The sequence below is a fragment of the Podarcis pityusensis genome (genome assembly GCF_964106645.2).
Source record: "Podarcis pityusensis genome assembly, chromosome: 9".
In the NCBI taxonomy this organism is placed as follows: Eukaryota; Metazoa; Chordata; class Lepidosauria; order Squamata; family Lacertidae; genus Podarcis; species Podarcis pityusensis.
The window spans coordinates 6,256,414-6,273,928 of record NC_138034.1 but is presented as its reverse complement, the minus strand read 5'-3'; the positions used below and the strand labels follow the sequence as shown (position 1 = coordinate 6,273,928).

Here is a 17,515-nt window from a genome sequence, read left to right as displayed (position 1 = left end):
GAACCCCATCCCCACTAATTCCCCTGGCACACCACCCACTATTCCACCACGCAGCACAAAACCTCCAGTTAAAAACCTGGCCAACCAAAGGCTTATACAGCCTAGGAGACTTCTACAGAAATAACAAATCCACATCAACACAAGAAATACAAGACAAACTAGGGGACACTCAAATGCCCTGGGCTAACAAACCTCCAATTACATGCCCTCTTAAACAATCCAGTAGTGAAATCAGCAGCAACTAGGTCCTTGACAACCTTCGGAAAAAACCCTCCTAACAACAAAGGGACACAGTAATGGGATGGTATCCACAATATACAAAATACTACTCCAAAATCCCACAACCCCCCTAGACGTAATCTAAAAACAATGGGAGGGCGACATAGGCTATGAGATCAACCCCACCCAATGGACCAGAATGTGGTCTAAACCTCCCTTTAAATCCATATCAGTGAAAAGAAAAGAACTCACTCTGAAACTCACTAACAGGTGGTAACTAATACCACGGGAACTAGCACTAATACACCCAGGAACCTCACCAAAATGCTGGAGAGGATGCACCTCCACAGGCACATACCTCCACATGTGGAGGGAATGTCCTAAAATCCAACTCTTCTGGACATCAATCATGCAAGAAATAATGCAAAATAACTAAGCAAGTATTAGAAGTCACCCCAGAACTGGCCCTACTAAACATCTTCCACGATAACCCACTTTGGAAGAATGGCAGATGAAGCTGATGGACTATATGGAACTGGCAGAAATGACTGGCAGAATCCGAGACCAGGGAGAAGAGTCGGTGGAAGAAGATTGGAAGAAATTCAAAGACTACCTACAGAAATATTGTAAAATTAATGAATGTTAGAATTATGTTGGATAGAAATTAAGTGGTTTCCAGCTGTAATGCTTTAAGGGAATATGAAAAATGGGTTGTTAACAGGTAAAAATCTAACGTTATTATTTTAAGACCAAAGATTAGGATAAATAAAGAGGGTAAGGATTTGCTGAACCAAGAAATTGAACTGGAATACAAAAAAGGGAGGTATGAGGAGGTCCGGGAAACAAGCTAAGGAAAAATAAGTAATGGAAAAACTGAGTGGTTTTTAATCATTTTTATTTTGTATTTTCTTTTTCTTTTTCATTTTTATATTGTAACTTTGTATCTTCTTTTTCTTTTTCATTTTTATATTGTAATTTTCTGAAAATCTTAATAAATATCTTATATATATATTAAAAAAACATCTTCCAAGATAATAATGCCCACTCACATCGCAAAGAGCTCAGAATCATCATAGCCAGATACTGGAGAGACCTGTTAGGAGTAAGCATAGACCAATGGTATCAAATAGTATGGGAAACAGCCTTATAAGAAAAACTAATGTAACACTACTGTCTCATAACAAATGAAACTGACCTGCAGAAAACATAACTTGAAAAAAGAGACATTGTACATACTTTTGTAAACCAAGAAACCTTTAATAAAAATAAATAAATGGTGAGCCCAGCTAATTTGCGCTTTCCAAAACAAGAGGTGAACTGAAGCACAGCCGTCAAAGTTGACATTTCGACAATTTTGGCAATACAGTTTTCCAGTTAAGTACAGAAATGCATATACCTGGGCAAAGTGTGCGTGTAAATGCATATGTGAAAATACATATAGGAAAAGATACCTAAATGCAATATTTAAATGCGTTCTATCAGGGGAAATTTCTTTGCAAAAATATGACTATTAAGCTAATTAGAACACAAAAATGTGTATATTAGGAGATAATCAGCCTGATGAAGACAATATCTTGGGGCAGGATGTCACCAACACTCCATGCACCAGCACTGGTGAGGGGCAAGACTATTTTGTCTCCCTGGGTTCCACCATAACTAGCAATCTCTCCAATGATGCCGAACTGGACAAGAGTATTGGTAAGACAGCTACGGCAATTGCCTTTCCCAAAGGGTATGGGAAAATGTGATGCCAACAGCCAATACCAAGATGAAGGTCTACCACGCTTGCGTGTTGAGGACGCTGCTTTATGGAAGTGAGTCGTGGTCCACTTACAACCATCAGAAGCGACTCCTCAATGGTGCCCAGATGTGCTGCGTCAGGAATATTTTGAGCATCACATGGCAGGACAGAGTCTCAAGCAAAGATGTGCTCTCCCAAGCCACATTCCCAGCATGTTCACACTCCTATCTCAGCGATGTCCATGCTGGCTTGGTCATGTCAACAGAAGGGAAGATGGATCCTTCCTGAAGGATGTGCTCTATGGGGAACTGGCTTCATGCACCAGGCCCGTTGGCAGACCAACTCTGTGTCACAGAGATGTTTGCAAATATGACATGAAGGCTGGTAACATCAACCCCGCTGGGTGGGAATCCCTTGCAGACAACCACTGTGCCTGGAGAATTCCACTCCTCCCGTGCTGCAGATGTGTGGGATTGTTACATGTCACATGTCTGCTTACATTCCAGCACAGATTGTTGGAGTCTCGTGAGCAGAACATCCGCTCTGTATTGCGTTTCTGTTCTCTCTCCGAAAAGAACTACAGGGAGAGAAGCCATGTTTTCTTTGGCCTGATATATGTACAATAAACGTAGCCTAGTATCCACGCCTCGAGAAAAGCAATGACAAACCTAGATAGCATCTTAAAAAGCAGACACATCACCTTGCCAACAAAGGTCCATATAGTTAAAGCTATGGTTTTCCCAGTAGTGATGTATGGAAGTGAGAGCTGGACCATAAAGAAGGCCGATCGCTGAAGAATTGATGCTTTTGAATTATGGTGCCGGAGGAGACTCTTGAGAGTCCCATGGACTGCAAGAAGATCAAACTGATCCATTCTTAAGGATATCAGCCCTGAGTGCTCAGTGGAAGGACAGATCCTGAAGCTGAGGCTCCAATACTTTGGCTACCTCATGAGAAGAGAAGACTCCCTGGAAAAGAACCTGAGTTGGGAAAGATGGAGGGCACGAGGAGAAGGGGACGACAGAGGATGAGATGGTTGGACAGTGTTCTCGAAGCTACCAGCATGAGTCTGACCAAACTGTGGGAGGCAGTGGAAGACAGGAGTGCCTGGCATGCTCTGGTCCATAGGGTCACGAAGAGTCGGACACGACCAAACGACTAAACAACAACAGTATCCACGCCTCAAGCCAGATCTGTTGTGTGTTTACTCTGCTGAGTAACGTGTGCTCACACACAGCAGCATGAGTCACAGACGTCCGTCGGAGGAGGGTGACTGATGGATCTCCGCAGCGGCAAGCCTGAGAAGGGAGACGCTCCAGCTGGGATCTGTCCAGCTGGCTTTCCATCCCACGGTTCCGACAGTTGTGTCGTTCATCCATAGCAGTGACCAGAGGAGGAATGACTGCACAACAGGGACGCCTTTCTCTGCCCCAGCTGCAGATGAAAACTTGTCTCTCATGTATCAGTCTCTACAGCCACAGAAAGTGATGTAACTCTGCAACAGTTTGACTTCACCCCTGATGGTGCACTTTTCCACGGTTTCTCAAGACAGACGGATGCCAACAACAGGCCAAGGGCTGCGAAAAAGTTTTTCAGTACAATTTTAAAACAAACCAAGGCTGACAGTGAAGCAATGCCCAAGTGAATGGCTCAGTTGTCAAACCTTCACAGCACCCATCAAAACCAACCCTACATGTGCCCACATCTCCCTTCTTGAACCACTGTGAACGGTGGAATTGGCACTCTACAGGTGCCACGTAAGACCCTGTTCCACATTTGTAAGAATGAGATCGCTGAATGCGGCATCACCTACATTTCAGAACTCCTTGCCATTTGGTATCAGCAGGCGCCTTTGCGGAGCTCTTTTCGGCACCTGCTAAAAACATTCTGTCCAGATACTTAGAAGGTTGGTGTGAATTTTAACCTGTTTCAGTATTTTAACTTTTTGTGTGTTTTAAAGTACTGTAGATTTTTCATGCTGTTATTGTTTTGTGATTTTGTAAGCCACCAAATTTCTCCCCTGCCCCTACTTCTAAACAGGTGTGGACAAGGTTGCATCCTAAACCCATCTTTTACTTGGCACCTCAGAGGCACAGTCTGAAGCACGTTTTTGCAAGGGGAGCCAATAATCAATCTCCAAAGAGCAGACTGGATCAGTCACCTCTTTAAATGGATTTCCAGAGGAAGCTAGTGAAATGTGGCAACATAAAGGAGATGTTGAGCCAGCAGAAGGACTTTAGACACACCAATGAATTGCTAGAATATGACCAGGGATGCTTCAATCTGACCATATTTGGCCATACTGCAGAATGCACCCCTTGTGCTCTTTGCCCTGAGAGGCTACAGGAGATGTATTTATGTATTTATGATATTTCTTTATTGCACATGTGGTTTAAAACAAAACCTGTTTCAGCAGATAAGCTGAGGTATAAGACCAGGGGCAGATTGGATAGGTAAGTGGAGCGAGGAAGGAAAAGATTTTGCATTTACTGGGATCCCCGTGAGATTGACAGCAAAGGCGACTGCATCTCCCTCAGGTAAGTATGAAACAGGACTCAGCACCCACGGTTTCTCTGCCTGATCCTTCCTGTTCTGTTTGTCTCCTTTCTACTCTGTAGAATTACAGAACTGTAGAGTTGGAAAGGACCCCAAGGGTCAACTAGTCCAACCCCTGCAATGCAGGAATCACAACTACAGAATCCCTGACAGTTGGCCATCCCACCTCTCTTTAAAAAACCTCTAACTTATGATCAGAAGCAAGGTGAGCTGTGGTGGAAATAGCAGCTTTCTTGCCTTGCCTTTGGGCAAAAATGGCAATGCAGAGAGAAAACGGGCAGCACTGATTTATCAGGGAGAGGCAAAATGCATCTGTCTGTGCTGGGTAAGTTGGGCAAACCAGGGGCAAATTGAGTGGTGCCATCTTAATTCGTATTGAAACCAGAAGGCACCTTTGCTGTATTGTTCTCAGAGCCTGATGGCACTTTTCTCCGTCAGGCAAGCCTCTCTAAATGTGTAAAGTTGACGTGTATTCCAAGGAGTAAATCTTTTTTGGTATGTGTATGTACTTAAACGCCAGCTTTGTTTGCATTTGGCAGATTTGTTAGCTTGATTTGTTTCTTACTCCTGACGCATATGGCTAATTCTAAAGTGCATTTTTAGAGAGTTGCACTCTCAAGGTGGATGAAAATGAATGAAGTTACCTGGGATGGGGCTTGCTTGGTTTCCCTGAAGCTGGAGAATACATTAGTGTTGCATAGCTTGTCTCTAATCTCTCTTGTCCCCACCCTTGTGCTAAAGCAGCTGCCTGAAGTCTGTCCCGTCTTGCATTCCCTACAGATCCATTCAAAATGGCGGAGGATGAGGTTGCCGCTCTGGTCGTGGACAACGGCTCCGGAATGTGCAAAGCGGGATTTGCGGGAGACGATGCTCCACGGGCCGTGTTCCCCTCCATCGTGGGGCGGCCCAGGCACCAGGGCGTCATGGTGGGGATGGGCCAGAAGGACAGCTATGTGGGGGATGAGGCACAGAGCAAGAGGGGCATCCTCACCCTGAAGTACCCCATCGAACATGGCATCGTCGGCAACTGGGATGACATGGAGAAGATCTGGCACCACACCTTCTACAATGAGTTGCGGGTGGCCCCCGAGGAGCACCCAATCTTGCTCACGGAAGCCCCCCAGAATCCGAAGGTGAACCGTGAGAAGATGACGCAGATCATGTTTGAGACTTTCAACACGCCAGCCATGTACGTGGCCATCCAGGCCGTACTGTCGCTCTATGCTTCTGGTCGCACCACCGGGATTGTCATGGACTCCGGGGACGGGGTGACCCACACGGTGCCCATCTATGAGGGCTATGCCCTGCCTCACGCCATCAAGCGCCTGGACCTGGCTGGTCGTGACCTGACTGACTACCTCATGAAGATCCTGACTGAGAGGGGCTACAGCTTCGTCACCACGGCCGAGAGGGAGATAGTGCGGGACATCAAGGAGAAGCTCTGCTACGTGGCCCTGGACTTTGATCAGGAGATGGCCACAGCCAGCTCGTCTTCCTCCCTGGAGAAGAGCTATGAGCTGCCGGATGGGCAGGTGATCACCATTGGCAACGAGCGCTTCCGGTGCCCTGAGGCCCTCTTCCAGCCCTCCTTCCTGGGCTTGGAATTGGCTGGCATCCATGAGGAAACCTACAACTCCATCATGAAATGCGATGTGGACATCCGCAAGGACCTGTATGCCAACACGGTGCTCTCTGGTGGCAGCACCATGTACCCCGGCATTGCTGACCGGATGCAGAAGGAGATCACATCCCTGGCCCCCAGCACGATGAAGATCAAGATCATCGCCCCGCCAGAGCGCAAATATTCGGTGTGGATCGGGGGCTCCATCCTGGCCTCTCTCTCCACCTTCCAGCAGATGTGGATCAGCAAGCAGGAGTACGATGAGTCTGGCCCATCCATCGTCCACCGCAAATGCTTCTAACAATGCAAGCAGCCAACCTCTTCTGGCCAAGTCAATATATATTGGGGCCTTGCTTTTATCTGTTGAATTCTGTCCTCTTGCAGGATATTTAGTATTTATCCAGTTCTTGATTTGGCTCCTGCATTGGGCAACCTTTGTCCACCGCTTTGCCAAGGCTTCTCCACAGCTGCACTCTTAATAATAATAATAATATATTATTTATACCCCAGCCACTCTGATTGATTGTGTACCACCTTTGCCGTTTCTTTTATCTGATTCATGTGGAGTTCAGTACTTTATTACTATCCATTTTCTCTGTCAAACAAAACAAGCCAATAAAGTCATGCTAAATGAAGTAAAAATTGGTGTGCTTCTTGTAGTAAACGACTCTCTTGATAACCACAACTTTTTGGAGCTAACACATAACATGAAGCCAATCTACTGCTCAGCGTTGCAGCGAGACAGATTGGGGGTACAGGGACCCACACTTGTGGTTTCTGCTTCACTTGTCCCCATGTCCTGCTGCCACAGCGTCCAGAGTGAGTAAGTAAGTACCGGTAAGTAAATTTTTATTTATACCCCGCCCTCCCCGGTCAAGACCGGGCTCAGGGTGGCTAACATCAAATATCAAATACATTAAAACACAATCAAACCTTTGATTAAAATACAGCTTAAAAATTAGAATCAGGATAAAATTAAATGACTGCCCATGAATTACAACCATGGGGTTGGAGACCTCAAGTATTCATCAGGGCCAGCTATCCATGTTTGCGCCACATGAGCCGATAAAAGGGCCAAAGAGGTAACTTACAGGGTCCCATAGAGTCAAACTGGGCCCAGACCGAAGGCCAGGCGGAACAGCTCTGTTTTGCAGGCCCTGTGGAAGGATGTCAAGTCCCACAGGGCCCTAGTCTCCTGTGCTAGTGTTCCACCAGGCTGGGGCCAAAGCCGAAAAGGCCTTGGCCCTGGTTGAGGCCAGTTTAACCTCCTTGAGGCCCGGGACCTCCATGATATTATTATTTGTGAACCATAAGTTCCTCCGTGGGGCATACCAGGAGAGGCAGTCCCATAATATGAGGGTCCTAGGCTGCATAGAGCTTAATAATAATAATAATAATAATAATAATAATAATAATAATAAAATTTATTTATATCCTGCCCTCCCCAGCCAAAGCCGGGCTCAGAGCAGCTAACATCAAATGTATAATACATTAACATAAAATCAGACAATCAATTAAAATACATCCTCAAATCAGATCAGGATCAGAATAAAATCCAATCGGTTGGCAACCCGCAGATTAGGGTTGGGGACCTTAAATGCTCACCAGGCCCAACTGTTTGTGCTGAACTTATATGGGCCTGTGAGAAAAAATTGGGAGGCCACTTTCATGCAAGTTCTTATGAAAGGGGAGAGGGAAAGAGGCCCTGCGGAAAGATGTTAAAACCAGCACCTTAAACCTGACTCTGTACTCCACCGGGAGCCAGTGCAGCTGGTATAGCACCGGGTGAATGTGATCCCGCAGCAAGGACCCCATAAGGAGCCTCGCCGCGGCATTCTGCACCCGCTGGAATTTCTGGGTCAGCTTCAAGGGCAGCCCCGCGTAGAGCAAGTTACAATAATCGAGCCTGGGGGTAATTGTCGCATGGATCACTGTGGCCAGATGAGGGCGAGAAAGGTAAGGGACCCACAGCTTAGCATGGCGAAGGTGGAAAAATGCCGCCTTTGCTGTAGCTGCAACCTGCGCCTCCATAGAGAGGGAGGTGTCAAAGGTTACACCCAAACTCCTGACGGAAGGCGCTGGCACTAATTGAGCCCCCGCAAGAGATGGGAGTTGGCCCCCCAACCCCATGTCGTCCCAACCCAGCCAGAGGACCTCTGTCTTCAAAGGATTTAACTTCAACCGGCTCCCACATGTTGAGTCAGCAGAAGGACTTTTTTTTAAGACACACCAATGAATTGCTAGAATATGACCAGAGATGCTTCAATCTGACCATATTTGGCCATACTGCAAAATGCAGCCCTTTTGCTCTTTGCCCTGAGAGGCTACGGGAGGTGTATTTATGATATTTCTTTACTGCACACGTGGTTTCCAATAAAACCATTTTCAACAGATAAGCTGAGGTATAAGACCAGGGGGCAGACTGGATAGGAACAGGTAAGTGGAACGAGGAAGGAAAAGATTTTGCGTTTACTGGGATCCCCGTGAGATTAACAGCAAAGGCGACCGCATCTCCCTCAGGTAAGTATGAAACAGGACTCAGCACCCACGGTTTCTCTGCCTGATCCTTCCTGTTCTGTTTGTTTCCTTTCTACTCTGTAGAATGACAGAGCTGTAGAGTTGGAAGGGACCCCCAAGGGTCATCTAGTCCAACCCCTGCAATGCAGGAATCACAACTACAGAATCCCTGACAGTTGGCCATCCCACCTCTCTTTAAAAAACCTCTAGCTTATGATCAGAAGGAAGGTGAGCTGTGCTGGAGGCTGGGTGAGGGAGGAAAGGGAAGGCTGTAGCTGAACGGGGGAGCACCTGCCTTGTACACAGGTCCTGGGTTCAATCCCAGATAGGACTGGGAGGGGCCCCTGCTGAAAATCCTGGAGAGCTGCGGCTGCCCACCGGTGTGGACCACCCTGAGCCACATGGACCAAAGGTCTGATCTCATACAAGGCACCTTCTTGAGCTCCTAGGCTAAATTCAAAACGGCAGCCTGGGCAGTTGCAGGGGCTTTGGCACAGCAGCAGAGCGCAGAGGTTGTTCCTGGCATCCCCAGGTGGAAAGTAGCAGTTGTCCGGAGGCCCAAGAGCGGCTGCTGGTCAGGGTAAGCAATGCAGTGGGCTAAATGGACTGACAACCAGACTTGGTCTATGGGCATAGTTTTGCTAGAGAGTAGCTGTAGCTCAGGGATGGAGCCTGTGGTCTGAATCGGAACACAGGAATCATTTCCAAGAAGCTGTAGGACTGAGCAGCTGCGCAGGAGCACCATCTTCCCTAGACCCTGAACTTCCCACCTTACATTCCAGGGAAATGGGGTACCCACCCGATGCTGCTGAACTACAACTCGCAGCGGCTCCAGCTAGCACAACTAGTAGTCTGGGATGAGGGCAGCTATAGTCCAGAAACATCTGCTGAGCCCCATATAGGCTACCCCGTCATGATTATTCATTTCACGGATATACCCCCTTTCCTTCAAGCAGCTCAGAGTGCCATACGTGCAAATTTTATATGGCAGGGGGGAAAAGCAAAGATAAAACTAGAAGTAATGATGGGCCCAAAGGAAAGTGGAAGATTCGCAGTGCCAGATTTAAGAAAGTATTTTGAGGCAGCGTGTTGGATAAAAAAATGGATATTATTAAAAGATAATGAAGTCCTAACATTAGAGGGCTGGGACAAACTATACGGCTGGCACAGCTATTTATTCTATGACAAAAAAGAACAACATAAAAAATTTACAAATCACATAGTAAGAAAGGCTCTATTGGATATCTGGGAAAGAACAAAAGGGGAAATTATTGAGAAAACTCCCCAATGTGTTTCGCCAGTGGAAGCAACTACAACATTAAAGAGTAATGTAAAAGAGACTTGGCTGACATTTAGGGAAATATTAGAGGATGCAGACAGAAATACTAAATTAAAAACTTACGAACAATTACAAACATTTGGAATAAATTGGTTACAATATTATCAATTAAAAGCAACATATGAAAAAGACATAAAAAGGGGGGGATTTGAAAATAAAACCTCAAAATTAGAAAAGGAAATATTGCAGAGCGATCAAAAAATACTTGCAAAAATTATTTGCAAGATTATTAATGAAAACCAGCTTAGAACAAGAGACGAAAGGGGAAAACATGTTAAAATGGGAGCATGATTTGGGATATGAGATAGATCTGGAAAGATGGAAAACTTTTTGGGAGGAAAACATAAAATTTACTGTGTGTGATTTATTAAGGAAGAATTTCAGAAAAATTCACCACAGATGGTACTTAACCCCTGACAGACTGTCAAAAATAAATAAAAGGAACAACGACAAATGTTGGAAATGTAACAGAACAAAAGGTACGTTATACCACATGTGGTGGACTTGCCCAAAGATTAAAACCTTTTGGGACATGATTCATGACGAAATAAAAAAATTGATAAGGACATCACACACAAAAAAGGCAGAGGCATATCTATGAGGAATTCTAGATAAAGATATCCCAAAAGATAAGACTAACTTATTTCTATACGCGACAACAGCAGCAATAATTTTGATTGCTAGCTATTGGAAAGAGGAAAGCATCCCAACAAAAAGAGAATGGTTGGGGAAACTTTGTGAGTACCTGGAATTAGCAAAACTGATGGATATAATAAGGAGAAAATCCAAAACTATGGTTATGAAGCAATGGGAGTGCCTAAATGATTATTTACAAAACCAGGGCTCAACTACAAAAATCTGGTTGTATTTAGAATAATCTTGTGTGTAATATAAAAAATACAAAGTGAGACATGAAGGAAATCAAAAGGGAAAATATGAAGAACAGAGGTTCTGACGAACGGATTATTAAAAACGCGTGAGGTAAACGGTGGAAGTCTTATTTTCTTTTCAAAAGAAACAATTTATTTAAGGTAGATAAGGACAAGATGAAATTATACAATTGAATATAAATAGAGATGGGAAACGGCTATGTATTGTGAGTACTTATCTACTTTTAAAAATTTTCACATATGATCTTTTTCTTTTACTTCTTTATTCTTTCTTTGTTCTTTTTTCCTTTTTTCCGATATCTTATCTTTATCACTGCTTTATTGTAAACAGCATTTTATAGAGGTATAAATAACTGTAAATATGAAAAGAGACAAAATATTCTCAAATTCTTTTTCCATGGTTAGATGTATTTTCTTTTTCTTTTGTATTTTCTTTTGTTGTGAATATGTATGTCTTTTTAATTTGTACTTAATAAAATTATTTTAGAAAAAGAAAAAGAAAAAACAGAGTGCCATACGTGCCCCCTGCCCTGCTTTAATCTTCACAACAACCTTGCAAGGTAAATTATCCTGAGAGACAGTGACTGCCTCCAGGTCATCCGGTGATTTGAACCCAGATCTTCCTGGTCCTGGTCCAACATAACATCTGGATCAGGAGAAAGCTTTGGACCAGTGCAGCGGCGTAGCGTGGGTTGTCAGCACCCGGGGCAAGGCAAGTAATTTGCGCCCCCTAACCCGGGGCAAGGCAAGTAATTTGCGCCCCCTAACCCGGGGCAAGGCAAGTAATTTGCGACCCCTAACCTGCCGCCGCTGCCAGCTTCTTCTTGCTGCTGCCTGGTCTGGTCTGGTGTGGTTCTCTCCGGCGCTCAGCGCTGGGCGGCCGCTGCACTGTCCCTCCCCCAGATAGTCCCTCGCTCTCTCTCCGCACGCCTGGCACTCACCCCCTCCACAGTGGGCGGCAACCCAGCGGCTCAGATCGGATTCGCACAGCCAGCACTGTAGTGAGAGAGAGTGAGTGAGCCAGGTAGGGGCAGAGAGCTGCGAGTGCGAGCGCGCCCCCCCCCCAGATGTTGCGCCCGATGCGGCCGGCCCCCCCTGCACCCCCCACGCTACGCCACTGGACCAGTGTCTGGATGCAGTGGTGGACTGGGCGAGGGCCCATCATCTGTGCTTGACTCGTGGGAAGATGGGGGCTCTATGCAAAGGTAGCTCCCATGTTCGGGAAATTGGCAAGTTACCTGTTCTGGATGGAGTTGCACACCCTCTGAAGAGGCAGGTGGGATGACATGGAGAAGATCTGGCACCATGTCTTCTAAAACAAGATGCCGGTGGCCCCCTAGGAACATCTGGTCTTGTTTAGCAAACATGCAACGGTGAAACTGTGCGGTCTAGTTACCCCTGCTTCCAATTTGTTTTTATTTATTCATATACCGCCACCCTCCTCTCATCAAATAAATCCTTTGTTTTCTCTTCTGAACCTTCCGATATTCAGCTTCGTTGGATGTCCACAAATTCTCATGTCACAAGAGAGGAAGCAAAACTTTTCCTGTCCAATTTCTCCACGCTATGCACAATTCGTTAGAAGTCTATCGTGTTGCCTCTTTCTTTCTTTAAACCAAAAAAGGCCCTAATGCTATTTTCTCATAGGACAGAAATATCAAATACTTCAGCAATAGAAAAAGATTTTTTAAAATAGTAATAAATTAAGCAGTTCAGAACTATCATTAAAATGACTGGCTACAGGTAAAGGGACCCTTGACCGTTAGGTCCAGTCGTGGCCGACTCTGGGGTTGCGGCGCCCATATCGCTTTATTGGCCGAGGGACCTGGTGTACAGCTTCCGGGTCATGTGGCCAGCATGACTAAGCCGCTTCTGGCAAACCAGAGCAGCGCACAGAAACGCCGTTTACCTTCCCGCCAGAGCGGTTCCTATTTATCTACTTGCACTTTGACGTGCTTTCGAACTGCTAGGTTGGCAGGAGCAGGGACTGAGCAACGGGAGCTCACCCCGTCGCGGGGATTCAAACCGCCAACCTTCTGACTGGCAAGCCCTAGGCTCTGTGGTTTAGACCACAGCACCACCCGCGTCCCAAAGAAAATGACTGGCTACTCAAGAAAAAATACGGTAAAACGACTGCATAAAAATGTAACAGATGGGGCAAGTGCAGCTTTTTAGAATCATAGAATTGTTGCGTTGGAAGGGACCGCAGGGGTCATCTAGTCCAACCCCCTGCAATGCAGGAATCTTTTGCCCAGTGTGGGGTTTGAACCCACAACCCCGAGATTCAAAATCTCAGACTCTACTGACTGAGCTATCGGAGTTGTCGTAAAAAAATACATGTGCTCTTTTCCTAAAATGGTGGGACAACCTGGTAATGAAAATGCTTGTTAGTGTGATGTGAAACGTCTTCAGAAAATCAAACTTCTGCTTCTTTAGAATGGGCTGAAGTTTGAAAGTGACTGCAGAATAGTTTTAGGGAGAGAAGCACTGTGACTCCTCACTCATGAGAATGGGTGGCCGTAAAGGGGAAATAGCAGCTTTCTTGCCTTGCCTTTGGGCAAAAATGGCAATGCAGAGAGAAAACGGGCAGCACTGATTTATCAGGGAGAGGCAAAATGCATCTGTCTGTGCTGGGTAAGTTGGGCAAACCAGGGGCAAATTGAGTGGTGCCATCTTAATTCGTATTGACACCAGAAGGCACCTTTGCTGTATTGTTCTCAGAGCCTGATGGCACTTTTCTCCGTCAGGCAAGCCTCTCTAAATGTGTAAAGTTGACGTGTATTCCAAGGAGTAAAAATTTTTTGGTATGTGTACGTACTTAAACGCCAGCTTTGTTTGCATTTGGCAGATTTCTTAGCTTGATTTGTTTCTAACTTCTTACTCATATGGATAATTCTAAAGTGCATTTTTAGAGAGTTGCACTCTCAAGGTGGATGAAGCTGGAGAATACATTAGTGTTGCATAGCTTGTCTCTAATCTCTGTTGTCTAAAGTGTCTCCACCCTTGTGCTAAAGCAGCTGCCTGAAGTTTGTCCCGTCTTGCATTCCCTACAGATCCATTCAAAATGGCGGAGGATGAGGTTGCCGCTCTGGTCGTGGACAACGGCTCCGGAATGTGCAAAGCGGGATTTGCGGGAGACGATGCTCCACGGGCCGTGTTCCCCTCCATCGTGGGGCGGCCCAGGCACCAGGGGGTCATGGTGGGGATGGGCCAGAAGGACAGCTATGTGGGGGATGAGGCACAGAGCAAGAGGGGCATCCTCACCCTGAAGTACCCCATCGAACATGGCATCGTCGGCAACTGGGATGACATGGAGAAGATCTGGCACCACACCTTCTACAATGAGTTGCGGGTGGCCCCCGAGGAGCACCCAGTCTTACTCACGGAAGCCCCCCAGAATCCGAAGGTGAACCGTGAGAAGATGACGCAGATCATGTTTGAGACTTTCAACACGCCAGCCATGTACGTGGCCATCCAGGCCGTACTGTCGCTCTATGCTTCTGGCCGCACCACTGGGATTGTCATGGACTCCGGGGACGGGGTGACCCACACGGTGCCCATCTATGAGGGCTATGCCCTGCCTCACGCCATCAAGCGCCTGGACCTGGCTGGTCGTGACCTGACTGACTACCTCATGAAGATCCTGACTGAGAGGGGCTACAGCTTCGTCACCACGGCCGAGAGGGAGATAGTGCGGGACATCAAGGAGAAGCTCTGCTACGTGGCCCTGGACTTTGATCAGGAGATGGCCACAGCCAGCTCGTCTTCCTCTCTGGAGAAGAGCTATGAGCTGCCGGATGGGCAGGTGATCACCATTGGCAACGAGCGCTTCCGGTGCCCTGAGGCCCTCTTCCAGCCCTCCTTCCTGGGCTTGGAGTTGGCTGGCATCCATGAGGAAACCTACAACTCCATCATGAAATGCGATGTGGACATCCGCAAGGACCTGTATGCCAACACGGTGCTCTCTGGTGGTAGCACCATGTACCCCGGCATTGCTGACCGGATGCAGAAGGAGATCACATCCCTGGCCCCCAGCACGATGAAGATCAAGATCATCGCCCCGCCAGAGCGCAAATATTCGGTGTGGATCGGGGGCTCCATCCTGGCCTCTCTCTCCACCTTCCAGCAGATGTGGATCAGCAAGCAGGAGTACGATGAGTCTGGCCCATCCATCGTCCACCGCAAATGCTTCTAACAATCCAAGCAGCCAACCTCTTCTGGCCAAGTCAATATATATTGGGGCCTTGCTTTTATCTGTTGAATTCTGTCCTCTTGCAGGATATTTAGTATTTATCCAGTTCTTGATTTGGCTCCTGCATTGGGCAACCTTTGTCCACCGCTTTGCCAAGGCTTCTCCACAGCTGCACTCTTAATAATAATAATAATATATTATTTATACCCCAGCCACTCTGATTGATTGTGTACCACCTTTGCCGTTTCTTTTATCTGATTCATGTGGAGTTCAGTACTTTATTACTATCCATTTTCTCTGTCAAAAAAAACAAGCCAATAAAGTCATGCTAAATGAAGTGCTTCTTGTAGTAAATGACTCTCTTAATAACCACAGCTTTTTGGAGCCAACACATAACATGAAGCCAATTTCCTGCTCAGCGTTGCAGCGAGCCAGATTTGGGGTACAGAGAGCCACACTTGTGGTTTCTGCTTCACTTTCCCCCATGTCCTGCTGCCACAGCGTCCAGAGCTGAGCGGTAGTTTGGCTGAGCGTCACCTCTGGACATGGGCCTTATGGTTGGTCTCGCTCCAAACAGACCATGAGCTGTAGCCAAGGGTCGCTTGTTTACACTGACCCAGGGCTTACTCTGAGGAAGTTCCCAGGGCTACAGTGGCTACAAATGCAATGCAGTTTGCTCCCTAAAGGGATCACGCCTCACATTCCCCAGCTTTAATCTGAGACATGACTGCTCTAAAAATTCGAGAATGTGATAAAAATGAATGCTAAGTTGTGAATTTAGCAAACGGGAGGCCTAATTTAGGAATATGACCATCATCCCATATCCCATCATCCCTGATCACTGGGCAAGGTGGCAGCAGCTGGAGGAAGTACCAACCTCGGGGGGGGGGGGTCATTTAATAATTTTAAAAAACCTGAATATACAGCTCCATGCGAGTCAACAGTCAGCATCATTGAGCAGTTTATTTATTATAGATTGCATTTATGTATCTCCTTAAATGTCATAAACAGGGAAACCTCCATCCAACTCAAACCCACCTTGCAATATCTGTTTGTTTTATTAGCTGGATTAAATCTGCCTTTTAACAAGTGCCCCCAAAGTACCTGAACAGACAAATTCTTCTAAACCACCATACGTTCTGTGCCTTATTAGAACACCGTTTTCTAAAAAAGGATAAAGTCGGCTGTGAAAACCGGTGAAATGGATGAAAATAAATACCTGGGAGAATAGGTGCAGGGAGGGAGCCCCAGAATTTGGGTTCCACAGCAGAGAGGCCCTGTCTCTGATAGCCATGGGGCACATTTTATTTATTTCATTTATTCTATGGTATTGTGATTCCTGCATTTCAGGGGGTTGGAATACTAGATGATCCGCGGGAGTCCTACAGTCAGAGACCGGCAAGGTCTAGAGTCCAACCCCGTGCAATGCAGGAATCAGCTGGACAACATGCTGGCTGAAAACACCGAACCGGCTGATCCTGGGTGCCTATATATATATATATATATATCCGGGATCGAACCCGCAGCCTTCCAAGTGCAAGTTTCAGACGCTCTGCCTCCAGGCCACGGCCCCCCACGGAAGGGGGCGCCATAATCTGAACGAAGAGCTACTGGCGCGCGTGCGCACTACCTCTGAGAAGCGGCTATCAACGCTGCTGCGCCACGAGCCGTTCATATTTCCCGGAACGGACTCATCCTGACGCCCATTGGCTGTTGATTATGGAGTCCCGCCCGCCCACTCCTTGGCCCCGCCCCTCTCCCTCCTCGGCCCGCTTCTTATCGGTTGCTATGGTGATTATGCAAAAAGAGGCACCTGCCCCGCACTCTCAGCCTCTATGGTTGAGTCCTCGGTGGGGATCTCTCCCTCCTTTTTCTTTTTAGTGCCACCTTCATTTTCCTTTCCCCTCACTTTTTCCTGTGGAAACAGAGAATAATTACACAAAAAAACTTTATTACTATCCAAAAAAAGTACAAAAAAAGTACTTTATTACTATCCATTTTCTCTGTCAAACAAAACAAGCCAATAAAGTCATGCTAAATGAAGTAAAAATTGGTGTGCTTCTTGTAGTAAACGACTCTCTTGATAACCACAACTTTTTGGAGCTAACACATAACATGAAGCCAATCTACTGCTCAGCGTTGCAGCGAGACAGATTGGGGGTACAGGGACCCACACTTGTGGTTTCTGCTTCACTTGTCCCCATGTCCTGCTGCCACAGCGTCCAGAGTGAGTAAGTAAGTACCGGTAAGTAAATTTTTATTTATACCCCGCCCTCCCCGGTCAAGACCGGGCTCAGGGTGGCTAACATCAAATATCAAATACATTAAAACACAATCAAACCTTTGATTAAAATACAGCTTAAAAATTAGAATCAGGATAAAATTAAATGACTGCCCATGAATTACAACCATGGGGTTGGAGACCTCAAGTATTCATCAG

General features: G+C 46.4%; 1 protein-coding gene across 2 annotated transcripts; it reads left to right on the top strand.

The window, feature by feature from the left end:
* The first annotated feature begins 4,403 nt into the window (after positions 1–4,403).
* LOC308484858 (actin, cytoplasmic 3-like) lies at positions 4,404–15,096 on the top strand. Of its 2 annotated transcripts, XM_081020114.1 has the most exons (3): positions 5,241–5,370; positions 8,573–8,657; positions 13,937–15,096. In XM_081020114.1, the coding sequence occupies exons 1-3, from the start codon at positions 5,308–5,310 to the stop codon at positions 15,076–15,078; spliced, it is 1,290 nt and encodes a 429-aa protein (XP_080876240.1). In that variant the 5' UTR covers positions 5,241–5,307; the 3' UTR covers positions 15,079–15,096. The 2 variants fall into 2 exon arrangements, with proteins under 2 accessions (XP_080876241.1, XP_080876240.1); XM_081020115.1 differs by lacking the exons at positions 8,573–8,657; positions 13,937–15,096 and adding an exon at positions 4,404–4,497 and having other exon boundaries at positions 5,297–6,768.
* Positions 15,097–17,515: the final 2,419 nt, after the last annotated feature.

Bases quoted from the DNA above. Each gene is read 5' to 3' on its own strand.
- LOC308484858 (XM_081020114.1), top strand. From the start codon at position 5,308: ATGGCGGAGGATGAGGTTGCCGCTCTGGTCGTGGACAACGGCTCCGGA. The intron at 5,371-8,572 runs TTTGCGGGAGAC...TGGATAGGAACA, and splicing joins CCGGAATGTGCAAAGCGGGA to GGTAAGTGGAACGAGGAAGG. The intron at 8,658-13,936 runs GTAAGTATGAAA...CATTCCCTACAG, and splicing joins GGCGACCGCATCTCCCTCAG to ATCCATTCAAAATGGCGGAG.